Source organism: Aedes albopictus, chromosome 2 (genome assembly GCF_035046485.1).
Source record: "Aedes albopictus strain Foshan chromosome 2, AalbF5, whole genome shotgun sequence".
Taxonomy (NCBI): domain Eukaryota; kingdom Metazoa; phylum Arthropoda; class Insecta; order Diptera; family Culicidae; genus Aedes; species Aedes albopictus.
The window spans coordinates 262844666-262860991 of record NC_085137.1 but is presented as its reverse complement, the minus strand read 5'-3'; the positions used below and the strand labels follow the sequence as shown (position 1 = coordinate 262860991).

The 16326-nt window shown below is 36.8% G+C and overlaps 2 protein-coding genes across 10 annotated transcripts in view; both read right to left on the bottom strand.

Moving 5' to 3' along the window:
• Positions 1–6561, bottom strand: part of LOC109421801 (junctophilin-1) — a 134191-nt gene extending 127630 nt beyond the window's left edge. Inside the window, exons 1-2 of one of the 9 annotated variants that reach the window (XM_019696456.3) lie at positions 6420–6561; positions 1231–1750 (exon numbers count right to left, since the gene is read on the bottom strand). In XM_019696456.3, coding sequence (XP_019552001.2) covers positions 1231–1460 — 230 coding nt within the window. In that variant the 5' untranslated portion in view covers positions 1461–1750; positions 6420–6561. The other 8 variants (XM_019696424.3, XM_019696449.3, XM_062851698.1 and 5 more) reach the window with 8 other exon arrangements.
• Positions 6562–7251: 690 nt separating this feature from the next.
• On the bottom strand, positions 7252–13822 carry LOC134288806 (uncharacterized). The gene is made up of 3 exons (XM_062854686.1): positions 13293–13822; positions 7329–8661; positions 7252–7263 (listed from the first exon to the last, which is right to left on the bottom strand). The coding sequence occupies exons 2-3, from the start codon at positions 8652–8654 to the stop codon at positions 7252–7254; spliced, it is 1338 nt and encodes a 445-aa protein (XP_062710670.1). The 5' UTR covers positions 8655–8661; positions 13293–13822.
• Positions 13823–16326: the final 2504 nt, after the last annotated feature.

Genomic DNA, 16326 nt, shown 5'->3' with positions numbered 1-16326 from the left:
AATAGGACCCCTGCCGAGATGGTTCCACTTCCCTAGTTATCGATTTTTACCCAACTAAAGAAACTTTAACAGTGCTCGTTCAGCTTCCCAGCAGGCAACATTGCTGCACATGGCGCCAAAGATAGCACACAGAAATCATGGCTACTATGTTTCAAGGCAAATTACAGTGATGCCTATCGAATAGTGTAATCATCATGATCAAAGATTTTCATTCTGGATAAAAATCGATAGCTAATTAATGAGCGGTCCGATTTGAATGTGGTTTTTGGCAAAGTTGTAGCTGATAGAGTAGCCTAGGACTATCAAGGGTCAACTAACACTCTAGGGCACCTGGGGGAATGCTACGGTTTATTCAATGAAAAACGTCCTTTTCCCATAGTATTTCCCATACAAACTTTGAAGGGCATGTGCACTCTCAATTTTCATCCAAATCAGCTCAATTTTTGGGGGAAGGCTCGGAATCTGGTTACGAATCGAATAAGCGATGTGGAGCAAAAACAATTTTTTGAACTACGCTATTACCCACCCTCAAGGCGGACCCCTTACCGTCTTACCCCAACACAACGCAACATATTCATTCCACCACCGTTCCCCATAATCCATGAAGTTTACCTGAATCTCATTGTGTATAGGACGGAACAGTTTTAAACAACTGAAAAACTCAAAATAAAATGCGAAAACTTAGAAATTTAATGTTAGAAAGCTTATTTATTGCCGCCCCAAAGTTAGATCCCATCACAAAAGCGTGTAGCCAGGTAAATGATTGTATATTTTTTGCACTTTAGACATATGAATTCTCTAATGGAGTGGTTCAATAATCATCAACTGATAAAAAGATAGAGTTAATCATAAAAGAAAGCCAAATTTCAGCTATTAAGTGGCAGAACTAGTCACCGGCGGTCTGTCTTATCCACCTGGTGTTATTCCTCTTATGTGACAACGAATACATTTCTGATCGACAAGAGGAAAGTAAAAGAATATAAAAGTGTTAAGTATGCCAAAAATTCGGAAAATTGATATTACGGCAACAGGGCCCGTACAATGCGACCCATAGAAGCCATAAACGACAATTTAAAAATAAAACAGATTAATGTTAACACTCATTATTTATCATTGATGAATATTCGATCATTAATCATTAAATTATATAGAAAACATTCTACTAATTGGATTCACAGCACAGTTCGTGAATGTGCCATTTATAACTTTTAAATGGAATTTTGAACTTACCTTGGCCACGTATAAATTCCTGACACTTCAAAACCGTAGTGCCAAGCTCCAAAGTAGGCACCTTGATTTTTTGGACCCGTACAAACACCATGACCGTGCGCCTTATTATCCTCCCATCCACCGCAAAATGTACCGCCATCCTCAAAGTCATAGCGACCGCCGCTGATTTTCTGATGACCATCAGAACCAGCAGGGCTTACTATTCCTTGTTCTGGACCACTACTAGCCATATTTGCATTCTTTTTTTTTCTTTAAACACACGTTATTTGCGTATAGACCAGATATCACTATTTATTTTCGCACAAATGGTAACACTGGATCTGCCGTTTCTGGTCTTGTAACGCATTCGATGATAATAATTGTAATGATTTCGCAGCTTCATGGGACAAGTGTTGCATTCCTTCACTAAATCATAGCTATAAGTAGAAGCTAGATGCTTTGATCACTACTGGATGATTTTTGCACTTTAACTCTCCGGTTTCGTTAATTACAACGCAATCTTGTTATCATTTCGACGAATCTGCATAAATACATGAAATCACTGTTTTATGGGGAAAGTTAATGAATAACATCAAAACAATTAAGCTGGATTTTACCACATCACTTCGTAGCATAACAGTATGTCATGCTGAATCCACATCAACCGTTGGTAAGCTTCTCCACACAATATGATGTTTCCATGTTCGTCATGGAAACAAGTATTATTGAATTGCCAATTTGAGAGCACACGTCTACTATTATGCTTCCTGGTCTACGTTGGCGATTGTAGGAATAGCGTTGTGATTGAACAGATTACCCTAATGCAGTACATTTCGTATTAAAAATAACTTTGCTTCAGCCAAAATTTTCAACTCACTACCACATTTACTACCGTTACCGCGAGCTATTAACGCAAAATTTCCTTTTCTTCTCATTCAACGTTCATGCATAACTAAGCTGCCAGCGATTGTAGACGGTTTTTGTTTCATTTACATTCATTCAGTAATGAAATTGGCGCAGATGAAGGAGATCGGATACAGTACCTATATTGCTGGTGTTCCACAAAACTTTTATTCGCTTATACTCGGACAAGAATGATGTTGAAGTATGACATACGAGAATAGAGGAAATTGTTGGTTGACGCATTAGAAGGTTAGCACCAGAGGCACGTTACCCTCCATTTGGAACATTTGTGCCATTCATTGGGTTTCCCATACATAAAACTTAAAAAAATGTATTTTATTTGTAATGTATTGATAAGCTGGGAGCCCAAACAACTACATAATTTGAGGGTTAACTACAAAATTTATACGTCAAAAAAAAAACAGACCATTTTTTTAAGTGATGAGGATTTTTCTATCAAAATTTAGATATTTTTTTATCCGATGCTGTTATGTGCACATAATTGCTAACACGAATTTATATTTTTCCATACAAATTCCATTCGCTATATGTTATTGTAACACCAAAAATACATAAAGTTGCATTTTGTGTAGATTTTTATTATGTTAGATGTGTTCATTCAACAAGAAAATCGATAACACTAGTTTACAGCATTTTTGAACTCGGTAAGCTGGTGATCATTTTTGGTGTAGAATCATGCCCTGAGTTCGGAAACGCGAAGAAAAAAAATACAGTAGAGAAAAACTAAAGACCAACTCAGTTTCGAGATAGATGGTCTTGAACATTACTAATTACTTTTCGATACACTCCCTAGTTGTTTGCATCGAAAGGCAAACAATTAAGGAGAGAAACACAAAATATCAAATGAATTCTTAGGCAGAAATATTCGACTGGCTGTAGTCGATCTTTCACACTAGCAGAAAATAGCAGAAAATGAATACAAAATGGGGGAAGTATAGTAATTTGTTATATTCGTACAGTAAACTCGGTTTTAAGGATATAAATACAGATAGAAATATTGTTTTTAACATCGAATGTTTGTATGCCGGGAAATGGCCATTCCTGGAAATGGCTTTCCGATAAAATGGACATTCCTTGAAAAAGCTTTACGAGAAATGACCTACAATCACTAATATCACAAATTCTTTTTTGTACAATGAATCAATTTTGATTTACTTTGTAAATTGATCCTTTAGAGACATGCCAAGTTTCAATGAGAGCGTAATGCTGCTGCATAAGAGTAGAAAACGAATAATTAAATTGAATTGAGTTTATAGTTGAATACGTTATAAATTGAGAGTAGGTTCATACTTTTTATGGACAAAATGAAGAAGCAGAATTTAACATTGACGCATCCATGTTTTGCGAGAAATATGATTTTTAATGGTTTTAGCACCTATACAAATCTTGGAGTTAATACAGGGGATAGACAAAATGATCGGAACAGGCAAAATTTGAATTACTAAAAAATGTTCAAGTAGCTGTAACTTTTCGAAAAGTGCATCAAATATTCTTGAATTTTTACTGTAAGTAGATCAAGTAGTTGTGTATCAGTGGTCAAAATTTAGAAAATATCGGGCTATTCTGCACGAAGTTATAAAAAGTCTAGAAAAGGGAATAATTATTCGATAGTCAACTTTGAGCCGTTATATTTTCGGATTCAATGAACCGATTGCAATGAAATTTTGAGCATTTATGACCTAAACAATGAGCTTTTAAAAACTTTTGAACAAACTCAAAATTTTCAACACGGAAGAAAATTATAACGATTAGATTATCATTCAAAACTTCAACATCTTTTAGAAATTCAAGATACTAATTGTATTTCATATAAATTCCCTCTAATTAGCTTGAATATAAATATATTTTAAAGGAAAGTAACAACATAGCACGAAATAAATAAAAAAGAAAGGGGATGCACATTAAATATAGACCAATTTACTTAAAAATCATAAAATAAATGAAATCGCTATAACTTTTTCACTTGGTAATAATTTCATGTTAAGTGAATCGTTTTCCAGATATCATTATAGAAGTCATAAATGGTCAAAATTTCATTGGATTCGGTTCAATGAATCCGAAGATATAACAGCTCAAAGTTGACTATCGGAAAATTTTACATTTTCTAAGAATCTTATATAACTTCGTGCAGAATAGCCCGATCTTTTTAAAATCTTAACACTAGTTGTGTAAATAGTGTTAACTTACAGTGAATTTAAGAATATTTGATGCACTTTTTGAAAAGTAACTGCTACTTGAACATTTTTGATAAGTGAAAATTTTGCCTGTTCCTATCATTTTGTCTATCCCCAGAATACGTAACACATGAGTCGTTATTTATTATTATTCGCTTTATTTTGGCTCAAGCAACATAACAGTTGCATTCCAAAATATCGGAACAAATTCCAATAAGTTGTATTTCATTCTCTTATGTGAATTAACTCAATTCTTATTCTTCATTTACTACCAAAGTTTTTAGTTATTCCCTGGGCAAAGGCACAACCCTGTGATCAGCTTGATTGCTGTCAGGTCTCTGAGCTTAAATATATCTTTACAGAGAAAGATGCACACTCGTGGTTTCAACAAGAACCGATACTTTTTTGTTGTTTTTGATATATTGGATTCCTATTTGCAGGAAGCAAGTTGATACACAATTTTCCCTTCTGTTTTTTTTTAATTATTATCAATCAAGCTTTCAATATTGACTGCTCAAGAACAAAAATCTCAAGAAAAACTATGATAAACGGTTCACTGAAAATCAACCATCGTGAAACGTGTCCACTATCCATTCTATTTTGTGTGAAAATACGCAAAGGTAAATAACGTGGGCCATTTAATAAACAACAGATTCTTTCACAGCTCAATACGTAAAATCAATATCCCACCTTTCCTCATCCTTAAGGCCACGCAAAACTTAAAAGCCACCGGGCAAAAGAGGTTGCAATACCTACTCCCAAATTCTAAGGTGAATTAAGGACGATGTGAGTTCTTATAAAATGGTTCGTTGAAAATTGATGTTTACACTTTTCAAAGTTAGTAATGATATTGAATAAATACGGCAAATGCGATATCAAAAAAAAAATCTAATTAAACTATCAAGAAACAACTTCAATACTGTAAGATTGGTAAGATTTCAAAATTACAGCACTCAACGGTTTCTAGTTGCCAACTTTCACTACAACATATGGCAAGCAAGAAACTGATGGTCGTTTTTCTCAATGATGATGAGAACACACTGTTAAATATAAATAAATATCAGCTACTCTGCCCGTTCCGTAAACGTCTTTCGAAAGTACTGATGAGTCTATTCCACTTGCTGAAAAGCTACTTCGAAATGAAAAATAAGTTCGCTGAGCGATTCATAAATTTTCCGATAACCACTGAAAAAAACAGCAGCGATTCATCCGTAAGAAAAATGATTTTAAAGTTATATATGGACCACACAGAAGCATTGCACACTATTCAATTATAAATTTATATTCGTATGTCATATTTCACCATCATACCATCGTTGAGTAGCCTCAGTAGATTCTTTCCTGCGTAGCGTGTTTCATTTTCTTCTTTTGCTAAGATCAATGGATTGTGTCATACGGCGACGATTATTCCTTAATGATTTCAAATTTTCTTACACAATCAACTCAAGCTTAGCTCAGCTCATTTTTGTGCACTGAAGTGGGATGAAAAATAATTTCGTCGAATATAAGCTCCTCTTTTTCTTTTTTAAGCACATATACACTCGCAGTGAAATAATCCTCAATTTTAGCGAATTAAGACATGGTCCTGGTACACTTTTCGGCTTCTAATGGCAAACTATAAGATTTCACACGTATTCCGTATCTTTGCCATTGATTTTTTCTAATAGTAGATAGACGGCACAGATCACTAAAACAAAACTACTGCAATAAGGCGAAGTCAAAAAAAAATATTCCTAAAATCGACACCGTCATCACTCGCGAAAATATGAGCTCATTTTCGGCAGCACGTACATTTTTACGACAAATTGCTTCACATTGTATCAAGGGATTTTCCTTCAAAATGGTCTGCGACAATTTGTTCTTTCGACGAATTGACTATTGATGCCGAGCTTTCTATTCACGAACCACATAACGCACAAGAAGGCACGAGCTGTGAAGGCCATGAAATTAATCATTTACCACACATAGTTCACTTATTTCCAATGAAAACTAAGCTTGTGCAATTATTTGTACCGAAAAGGTGCAACACTACTTCAACTACATAACATGTACGAAAAAAGTAACATAACAACTATTCCTAAGAATACTCCATTTTCACTTTTCTAAAATCACCGATATTCATTTCACTCTGTGTATGGCGAAAATTGGTGGACACAGTGTAATGTTTCACGACGAGGAAAAGGTATTTTTACGTTTAAATCAAAATATTTGACAATACAAACGAAAATCATTATTTCCCTCACGTATATTTCTTTCCTCTCTACTTTTCACCCATTCGACGTGGAAATACTTGCACAGTTCGTCGAACGCACACTCACATGTTACTGACAATAGGATTTTCCGCGTCGAAGTTTTTCCTTCCACACGAAGTGAAACTTGTCTGTTTTTTTGACACCAGGCTGCACTCACTCTCACTTCGGTGCCAACAACGTACCAACCACGTTCTAGGAAGCATCTGTAGCATTTTGCCTTTGCACCGCATTCCCACGATTGAGTGTGTCCAGTGAGTGAAAATTTGCGAACTTCGGAGGAAAACTCTCAGAGATTTTCATTCATGCACGAACACAACGGTCTAGACGAAATGTTCAACAACATCGACGTCACATGCTGGTTGGTATCTGCTACTGTCACAGAGTATACACATGAAACAAAATTTAGCTAGCAAATTGAATGTTGAAAGGTTGGAAATACTTCGGGAAATAACTATTGTAGTAGAATATTATTTAAATAAAGCAAAGACTGTTGCGCTTCCAGAATTAATCGTATTTAACTGCCTTATCGGGTATTATCTTATTAGATATACGTTTACGCAAATTGGGAAGTCTCCGACATATTCTACCGTGACGTTACAAAGTTTCGATAGTTTCACCCTTTTTACACCCATAAGAAGGGTATAAATACCGCTCGAAAAACCGACTTTCGATCTGAGGCCCGCAGGGCCGAGTTATGACGATTCCTAATGTGCAGTTGTTCCATATAGTCAATGGATTCTGGTTCTGTCTGTGACTCATCTACGCTAACTGAATGTAGGGGTAAGATGACAGGTTTGGATTCTCTTCTGAATGTTTTGCTGGTAAAGGTTTTTCCGTTGAGGGTGATGGAACAATCTCTAAATGATATGAGAAACGTTCCTGTTAAATTCCTCGGACCATATCCACAACTGTTTTGCATCGAAGTCGGATCAACAGAGTTTTTAACTAACAGTCCGAGATTTTCGATTTCCTTTGTGTCAGGTTTCATTGGAGATCTAATGAAGGTACAGTTACCCGTATTTCCTCTTAGTAACTCATGTAAGCATCCGTCATTTGAAGTGTTAAACAAGTTCTGGACGTCGCAGATGATGCTATGCGCGATGTTCATGCATGGATGGGAAATTAGGTAAGACTCATTGTTACCAACAATGGCTTTTGTTGCATTTATCGGTATGATTTTAAACTGTCGTGGAATGGCTTCTATTTGGAGTTGCACAAATTCTCCTTGCCTGAATTTAGGAATTTTTATGAGTAGGATTACGTCTGAGTTATTGTGGAATGCTATGGGTTCCAAAAACTCATAAACTTGGTCATAGCTGTTAATCACAACGCCTTGTGACTCCAACAGATTCGTTGCAAATTCTAGCTCTGATGGTTGTAAGAAAGCCTTTGAAATTAAACCCAACTTGGACAACTGAATGGCCTCGAAAATTGTAGACAGCTGCTGGTTGATCATGTCGATGTTGAAGATGATGTTGTGTAGGTGCAGGAGATGTTCCCATTCGATAGATCTGTCTAAGCTCAGTCTTGTCTGTTTAATGATGCTATCTATTTCCCTAGACTGTCTATAAGCTTGTTTAGTAATATTGTTAATCCTTTCCTCAAACAATTTATTAATTTGAATTTGTTCATTATTCTCTGTTACTAAAATGTTATTTGAATTTTTAAGAATTTCAAGTTGGTTTTCTATTTTTAACAAATCTTCATTATCGAGATTCCCTGTAATCATTTTTAAGGTAGACCCAAGAAAATTAAGAGATCGTTTTGTTTTTCTACTTCTAGCGGTTAAATTTTCAAGGATAAAATAAGCCTGACTCTGCTTTTGTTTAAGAATTTTAACTAGTTCTGCTATCTTTGGGTTTTCTTCAATGCTCAAAATAATGGATTCATACTGCTTGAGAACGACGGTAAAGGAAAATAAATTAAATCTATGGAATAGTGTGTGAGATCCTTCTTTTATAAAGACTGAATTAGTCTTGAACGCAACTATACCGGGATTTTCATTAAGTTCAAGGATTTCCAAGTAAGCAGAGTAAATAGGATTGAAAAACATCATAATTGTAAGACAAAAAAGTATCGGGTGTTTGTGTGTCATCTTCGAGCTGAAATGACAGGAGAAGAAGGGAAAGAAGACAAAAAAGGTGCAATTAGTTCTACGTCGAAATTAAGTTTTACGTTTACGTTTTAATTTTGTTTTGTGGACTTTTCTCCCATTCTCGTCGATTATATTTGACTCTAAATTATCTTTGACTTGTATTTCTCTATACCTCTCTTGGTGCTTCAAGTTATTTCTTTTTCTTTCGAAGACCGTTTTATTTGGAAGGAAGTTTTCAGGATCTTCTCTGTTTATGTTCAGTTTTTCTAAGTCTGAACGTTTTTTCTCTAATTGTTTTTGAGACAAAATCCTGTAAAATTCCTCCTTCAGCCTTATTCTTTCATCGAGATCTTCGAGGACAGGGTCCTAGTTTCTGAAGCCAAAAAATAACTCTTTTGGAGTTAACTTTGTTTGAGAGTGTATTGAGTCATTATATATGGAAACTGCAAGATTAATTTTTGCCGTTTCAGACAAATCTTTAGTTGAATCCTTCATACTTAAGATGTTGTGCAATTCTCAAATAGTCCTATGGACGATTTCCACAGTACCATTCGAAGAGGATTGTCCAACACTCGTATAATGGTACTCTACATCGTTTTCCTCAAGAAATTCTTTAACTGTTGTTGAGGTAAATGATGCTTCCTGATCCATGACGAGAAAGGAAGGTTTTCCAACGTTAGCGAAGAAGTGGGTTAGTGCTCTTAGAATGTGTATAGTATTCCGTGTTTCAATTGGGACAGCCATTGTTAGTCTGGAGAACTTATCACAAAGTGTTAGATCATTTCTATTTCTGATTATGAATATATCCATATGAACAATTTGCAACGGCCTGGATGGTGTTGCTGTTAATTGGAATTTTTGTTTATATGGTCGCCTTTCATACTTAGCCTTTTGACAAAGTTTGCAGATGTTGATGAACTTTGAAATTTTGCTCTTCATTCCTGAGAAAAAGTACCTTCTTGAGATGTGTGCCTTTGTCTCAATGATACCTCTGTGGTTCGCGTTGTGTTGCCGTTCGATGATCAGGTCCTGTTCAAGCTTATCTGTTACGTCTTCTAACAATCTTTGTGTCCAGAAAATGTTTAATGATTTTGCTCTTGAAAAGTAAGTTTTATAAATAGTTTGCAACCTATTAAGGATACTTTCGCTACAATAAAGACCGGTAGCGCATTTCGTCGAAGCGTATTCCTTAAGAATATTGATCAGGGCTGCTGGACCAAAATGTACCTTCTTTATAGTTATTCTGTGGAAGTTTTTAAATGGGGTCAAGGATTCGCGGCTGTCTTCGTCTGTTTCTTCTAAAACAATCTGATTTGCAAAGTTGTTAAGGGGTCTTTCTGTCGATGGTATAAAATCGTTATCGTCGGTGTCCGCGGAGTGTTGTGTCATGTCGTCGCTGCTTGTAGAGTTGGCGTTTACTTCCGTATTACTTTCTGGATCTGGATTAATCCGAGAGAGTGCATCTGCATTCGCGTTGAGGGTACCTTTCTTATATTTAATTTCGAATTCAAGTTCCTCTAGAGCTAGCTTCCAATGAGGAAGTCTCTTATTCAAATCATTTTTCTGTCGGAGCCAAACAAGTGGTTTGTGGTCCGTTCGAACTTCAAAAATGGTCCCATAAATATAAGGCCTAAAGTGTTTTGTTGCCCATACAATGGCCAACAATTCTTTTTCAGTAGCCGAGTAGTTGCATTCAGCACTATTCAATGTTCTAGATGCATATGCAATGGAGTGTTCTTTGCCATCTTCAAACTTCTGAGACAAGACGGCTCCTAAAGCAAAGTCACTTGCATCTGTTTCTAGAATGAATTTTTTGTCGAAATCGGGGTACTTAAGAATGGGATCGCTCGTTAGTAATTGTTTACAATCATTGAAGCAATTAACGAATTCCTCGTTGTGAACAATTTTCGAATCTTTTTTCAGACACTTGGTTAGGGGTTTTGTTAATTTGGCAAAATCTCGAATAAATTTCCTGTAGTATCCAAGTAACCCCAGGAATCCTTTAATTTGAGTGACGGTTTTCGGAATCGGCCAATTAATAATTTTGTCAATTTTATTTGGATTTGGTTTAATGCCTTCTTGAGTTACAATATGACCTAAAAATTCGCATTGCCTTTGTAAAAACTCGCATTTGTCGAGCTGAATCTTAAGATTAGCTTGAGCAAGTCTTTGGAGAACTTTATTCAAATTATCAATGTGTTGTTGTAACGAGTTGCCAAATATAATTATATCATCTAGATAAACCAGACAACAATTTCCAATTAGATTCCCAAGACTGTGGTTCATTACGCGCTGAAAGGTGGCTGGCGCGTTTTTTAGTCCGAAAGGCATGCGGACAAATTCGAAATGTCCTTTTTCTGTACTGAAAGCTGTTTTCGGCCTATCTTTTGGGTGCACCTCAATCTGGTGAAATCCAGATTTTAGATCTAATGTAGTGAAGTAAGTACTACGACCAAGTCTGTCCAGAATTTCCTCAATGCGCGGAATAGGGAATTTATCGTTAACTGTCTTCTCATTTAATTTTCGATAGTCTATTACAACACGCCATTTCTTTTTTCCGCTGGCATCAAGTTTTTTTGGGACAATCCAGATTGGAGATGTCCAGGGGGAGATAGAATTTTGAATTATACCGTCTTCCAACATTTCGTCGATTTGTTTTTCCACTTCGGCTTTGTGGACATGAGGATACCGGTATGTTTTTGTATGGACTGGGATATCATCCACAGTTTTAATTCGATGTTGAATTGCAGAAGTGCAGGACAACTTTTCAGATTCGTTATGAAGGATTTTTGAATTTTTTGAAAGGATTTTAAGTAATGCCGATTTTTCTTCAATATTGAGGTGTTGGATTCTAATCATTTTTTCTAATTCAGAAGAGGATATGTGAGGCGCTTGATAAGATTGATGAGAGTTCAAATTGTTTATTTCTGTTACTTGAATGGTTTTTGCTGGCTTTGTCCAATGAAAGGTAACAGGTTTGCCAAAATTTCTTATCAGAGCGTTCACAAATCCTTTTTCAGCATGATACAAGCCAGAAGGTATTACTGCGTTGTCGATTTTTATATCGTTTGGAAGATAAACGTTGACATTACTCTGTGAAACAGGGAGTTTAATGCATGTCGTTGAATTTTTTGTCAGTGTTATTTGCGATGGGCCCAACTTCCTTATTTTCATTTCTACAGTCTTGTGTGGGAGGATTATTTTTTAGTTGTTCACGTCAATTAGCGCTTCGAAATCGGAAAGGGTTTCTTCAAATCCAAGAATTCCATCGAAAAAGTTGTGAAAGTTAAGGAGATAGAAGGTTCCTTTTTGTTTGAGGCCAAAAATGGTCGTGATGAATTTTTTATCCGAAGCGTGCCGTCCTGAACTATTGGAAATTTTGATAGTTTAACATTTTACTTGTTTTGATTTTGGGATTAGACTGGGAGAGATGAAGTTTTTGTTTGATCCACTGTCAACAAGAATTTTGGAGTCTTTGCCAAAAATGTTAAGTATTACGTAGGGGAGTCCGTTAATCGCGTTTAGGTCGACGATCCCTGAGCGAGGGCTATTTGAAAATTTACACCTTGCTCGTCAACCTCGTCTTCAACGTCAGTATCATGGTCCTCTGTTTCGTCTACGTTTTCCTGTTCCACATCGTGATTATAAATTCTGTTCGAGCGTAGTGATGGGTCAATTTCCATCGGTGTCGTTTTCTGTCTGTCGGAATGTGGTCTGTGACGTGTTGAGGGTTGTGCGTCCGATTGTTTATTAAAAGGTTTATTAGAAGGTTTCACGTATTTGCTGGAATGGGGCTGTTGGTCAAATGCAGCTTGTGTTTGAGATTTAGTTTTCTCGGCATTTTGGAACCTACATAAGAATGCGTATGCATCCTCCAAATCGCTGGGTTGTGCCGTTTGTGCATAGCCAAAGTAAGGTCTACTCAGGCCGTTGATGAATGCTGCCAAACATTCCTGTTCCAAAAAGTGATTAATCGCATCCCAATGATTTACGTACATCGGATTTTGTTTTGCTAAGGATTTCATATTAACCATAATTTCTTTAGTTCGCTTGTAGTAGATATGTAGAGAATCGGTCATTTTCAGTGACCATAGCTGCGTTTGGTATGTCGCGATCGTATTGCGGTCACCATAAACACTCTGAAGAATATCCGCTACCTCGTCAAAGGTGGTAGGGTTTCCATTTACACATATCATGTCGCGGGCTTTGCCCTCGATCTTGTTAATCACCGCCTGTTCGTACACGGCAAATAAGTCCGGTGCGACGTGTGGTCGGCATAAATTTAAAGCTCGTCTTGCAGTATCTAGCCAATGACTAAGCTGTCTTTTATTCCCGTCGAACGATGGAATCATTCTGATGGGGTCTGGAATTCTGAAGAAATCCGTACGACGGTCTTCCACTATGGGAGCCTGTCGCTGTTGTTGTTGCAACTGTTGCTGTTGCTGATGCAAATTATTATTTTCTACTTGGAGAACACCAATTCGTTGCTCCAAGTTTTGAATTTGGTCAAAAATAGCTTGAAGGTTAGCTTGTTCCATGTTTCTAATGGGGTATCTAAGGGCTCTAACTTTTGGTAAGGGGTTGAATTTAGGCATACAAAAATGAACGGGGAAGGAGATCAAAAAAAGGTTTACTCACGGTTCGACACTCTTAAAGGGTTGAAACCCACCGATGCAGTTTTCGTGTCGGGCGGCGCAAATCACCTACGGGTTGAGGGATGGTTTCCAAGAGCCTGGTTCCTGATGATCGCTGGAGATAGTCACTAGTTTCTTGCTTCGCCACGGATTGGGCTAAACGTCCACTTAATGCTGAATCCTGCACAAGTCAGTTACACTTTTAGTCCTTGGTTACCGGCACGTCCGATGTCGTCAATTCGACACTAATTTTCGGTTTTCGCACTACTGTCCAATTACCACGGATCGGGTTTTGTCACTAGATTGTCTTCCAAAAACTAGCACTGCACGTAGAGTGTTCCGTACGACTGCGCCACAAATATACGGGACTTCACATCTGACTTTTTAAAAAGAAATCTTTTTCTTCACTTATGAACACTAAGTCCCGAATTTTATTAATCATTCACTTTTCACTTGCTACATAAGTCTTTCCTACGGCTGAAGGCCACACTTTTCTATCAGACTTCACTTAGAACTTGCTACATAAGTCTTCCCTACGGCCCTACACTTTTCTATCAGACTTCACTTAGAACTTCTAACTGCTCGCACTCATGGTTTCCTACTGACTGACTGGCCTCGACCACCTGGGCTGAGGGCGCACCTGCGTCCTCCGGTGGGGCTCGATGAGAATCTTGCTGGCATCAGCGAAAGGCCATCGGATGATGTTGGCCTGGATTACGTCGATCGAAGTATTGGTGACCGTTGCCGTTCCAGGGGCATTGACACGCGTCGCTCGGGGCTTCGATGTTGCCAACGGTCGGTCCTCATGGTGGATTGCTGACTGCGTTGTCAGCAACTGTATGCTCGTCGTCCAAAAGTTCGTTGTCGCCAAGGGTTGATGTTCGTTGTCGCCAAGTGTTGGTGTTCATGGCGGTTTGCCAAGTGCCTGGTCAGCATCTAGTCCACGATGGTAGAGACCGTAGATCGTGGGTAGAGCTTAGGGATGTCCATAACTATATATTTTATATGATGAATCATTTTTGGTGATGAATGATTAATGATTGATTAATATTTTTTCTTATGATTATGATTACTGATTAATGATTAGATTGCAAAAACAGTGTGATTAAGATTAATGATTAATGATTAAATGAGATTTTTTTGTGATTATGATTAATGATTTTGATTAATCTTAATCATTAATCATTAATCATGATTAAATTTATGATTAATCATTAACGCTCTGATTCATATTAGTAGTTTAAGTTGAGAGCTCCGACAGATCAAAGGTGACGTAGTCTGGTCGGTGAAATATAATTGGTGAATTGGAATGTGTTCTATGATCAGAGATGATGATGGTTCATAGGAGTGGTTTACTTGTGATCTAAACATGTATATGAACTAATCTTCCAACAAATCCTTGGGGCAAAGTTCTTTGAAAAATTCAAAGAGGAGGCCATGGAAAAAAGTCATGGAAGAATTGTTGAAGAATTTCTTAGAGAATATGTGGAGGAATTTCTTATGGATTTTTTGCAGAAATTCCTGGAGGAAACCTTTGAAAAATATTGGAAAAAATCTCTAGAGGAATTCTTTGGAGGAATTACCGTAGGAATCTTTAGAGTATTTTTTTTGTAGGAATCATCGGAAGCCTTTCTTAAGAAATCTTTGGAGAAGTAGCTGAAGAATTTTTCAACCACAATTTCTAGAGGAGCTCTAGGGGAAATCTCTTTAAGAACTTTTGAAGAAATATTTGAATATTTGAGAAAACTCTCGGAGAGATCTCTGGAAGAACTTCTAGTGAGCTCCCTGAAAGACCTACAAGAGAAATACTTTTAATATCTCTAGAAATATTCCCTGAAAGTACTCCGTAGCCATCCATAATGAACGGCCAAGTTAATTAACTTTAAGGAGTGCTTTCTGTGCAGACAATTTATAAAAAATATCTGATTCTCGCGTTCCAAAGAATTTTGGAATTTGTCTTAGTGAGATAAAAAGTTATATAGTTTTCCAACATTAGGATTTCAAAAATAATAAGTTTTAAGATGTGACCTAATTCCACGATACCGACAATTTGCAGTAATGTGATAGTGACGTTAGTAAAAAATGTCGTCCCAAAAACAGGAGACAACCTTAAGTCCGGGAGACTGAAAGAACTTCAAAATCGATTTTTGAAATATTTACATTTCATCACATGCTGTCGGTACAATCGAAAAGACAACTGAAGTATTGAGAATCCAATAATCTGTTTGAGAATATTTACTAAAAATTGTCATAACTTCGAAAATTGAAAAAAAAATGGTAAAAATTAAAATAAAAAATACAGGAAACTCCATAGAATATTCGAAGGATGGGATGAATTTTGTAAAAAATGCCGTGAAGCAACACTTCCAAGTTTCATCAAACAAAAAAGGCGTTCCCATATTGAATGAGATTGTTTTTCTTTGTTTGGCTCAAAAGCCTGTGGCGCACCTGCGAAATGCTCACGGCGCACCAGGGCGCCGCGGCGCACAGTTTGGGAAGGACTGATTTAACCTGTAAGACATGTACAAAATCCTGTAAACGCCGCAGTTCAATTACATATAACATTTTCCACTTGAGAGCCAAGGACTTCTCGACAATTTCGCTGATGAGTGATGATCCGAACTTCCTAGGACAGCAGAATAATGAGATTTACCATATCAAATAGCTCGTAGTAGTGAAATTGCGCATATATTGATTGATTGATTTGTCTTTATTAGAGAGACTTTCAGCCCTTGGCTGGTTCGTCTCTTTAATTGCGCATATAATTTTACACCATTCGAGAATTTCAAGAATCATGAATGCTGAACATACGAACTGTGCAGGTGATCTGGATCATGATAAGAAACATTTAAAATAACCTAATATCATCACGTAATGGTGGAGTTGCTTACCTCATTTTTCACCTTCCGAAGTCATAAGCTTTCTGTACAAATTTGACGAAGACATGAGTTTTTTTGGTAGTTCATACAATAAACGATATCAACAATTGTGTATTTTCTAAACACAATGGCGCCATACAGCGGTTAATTTACGCACTA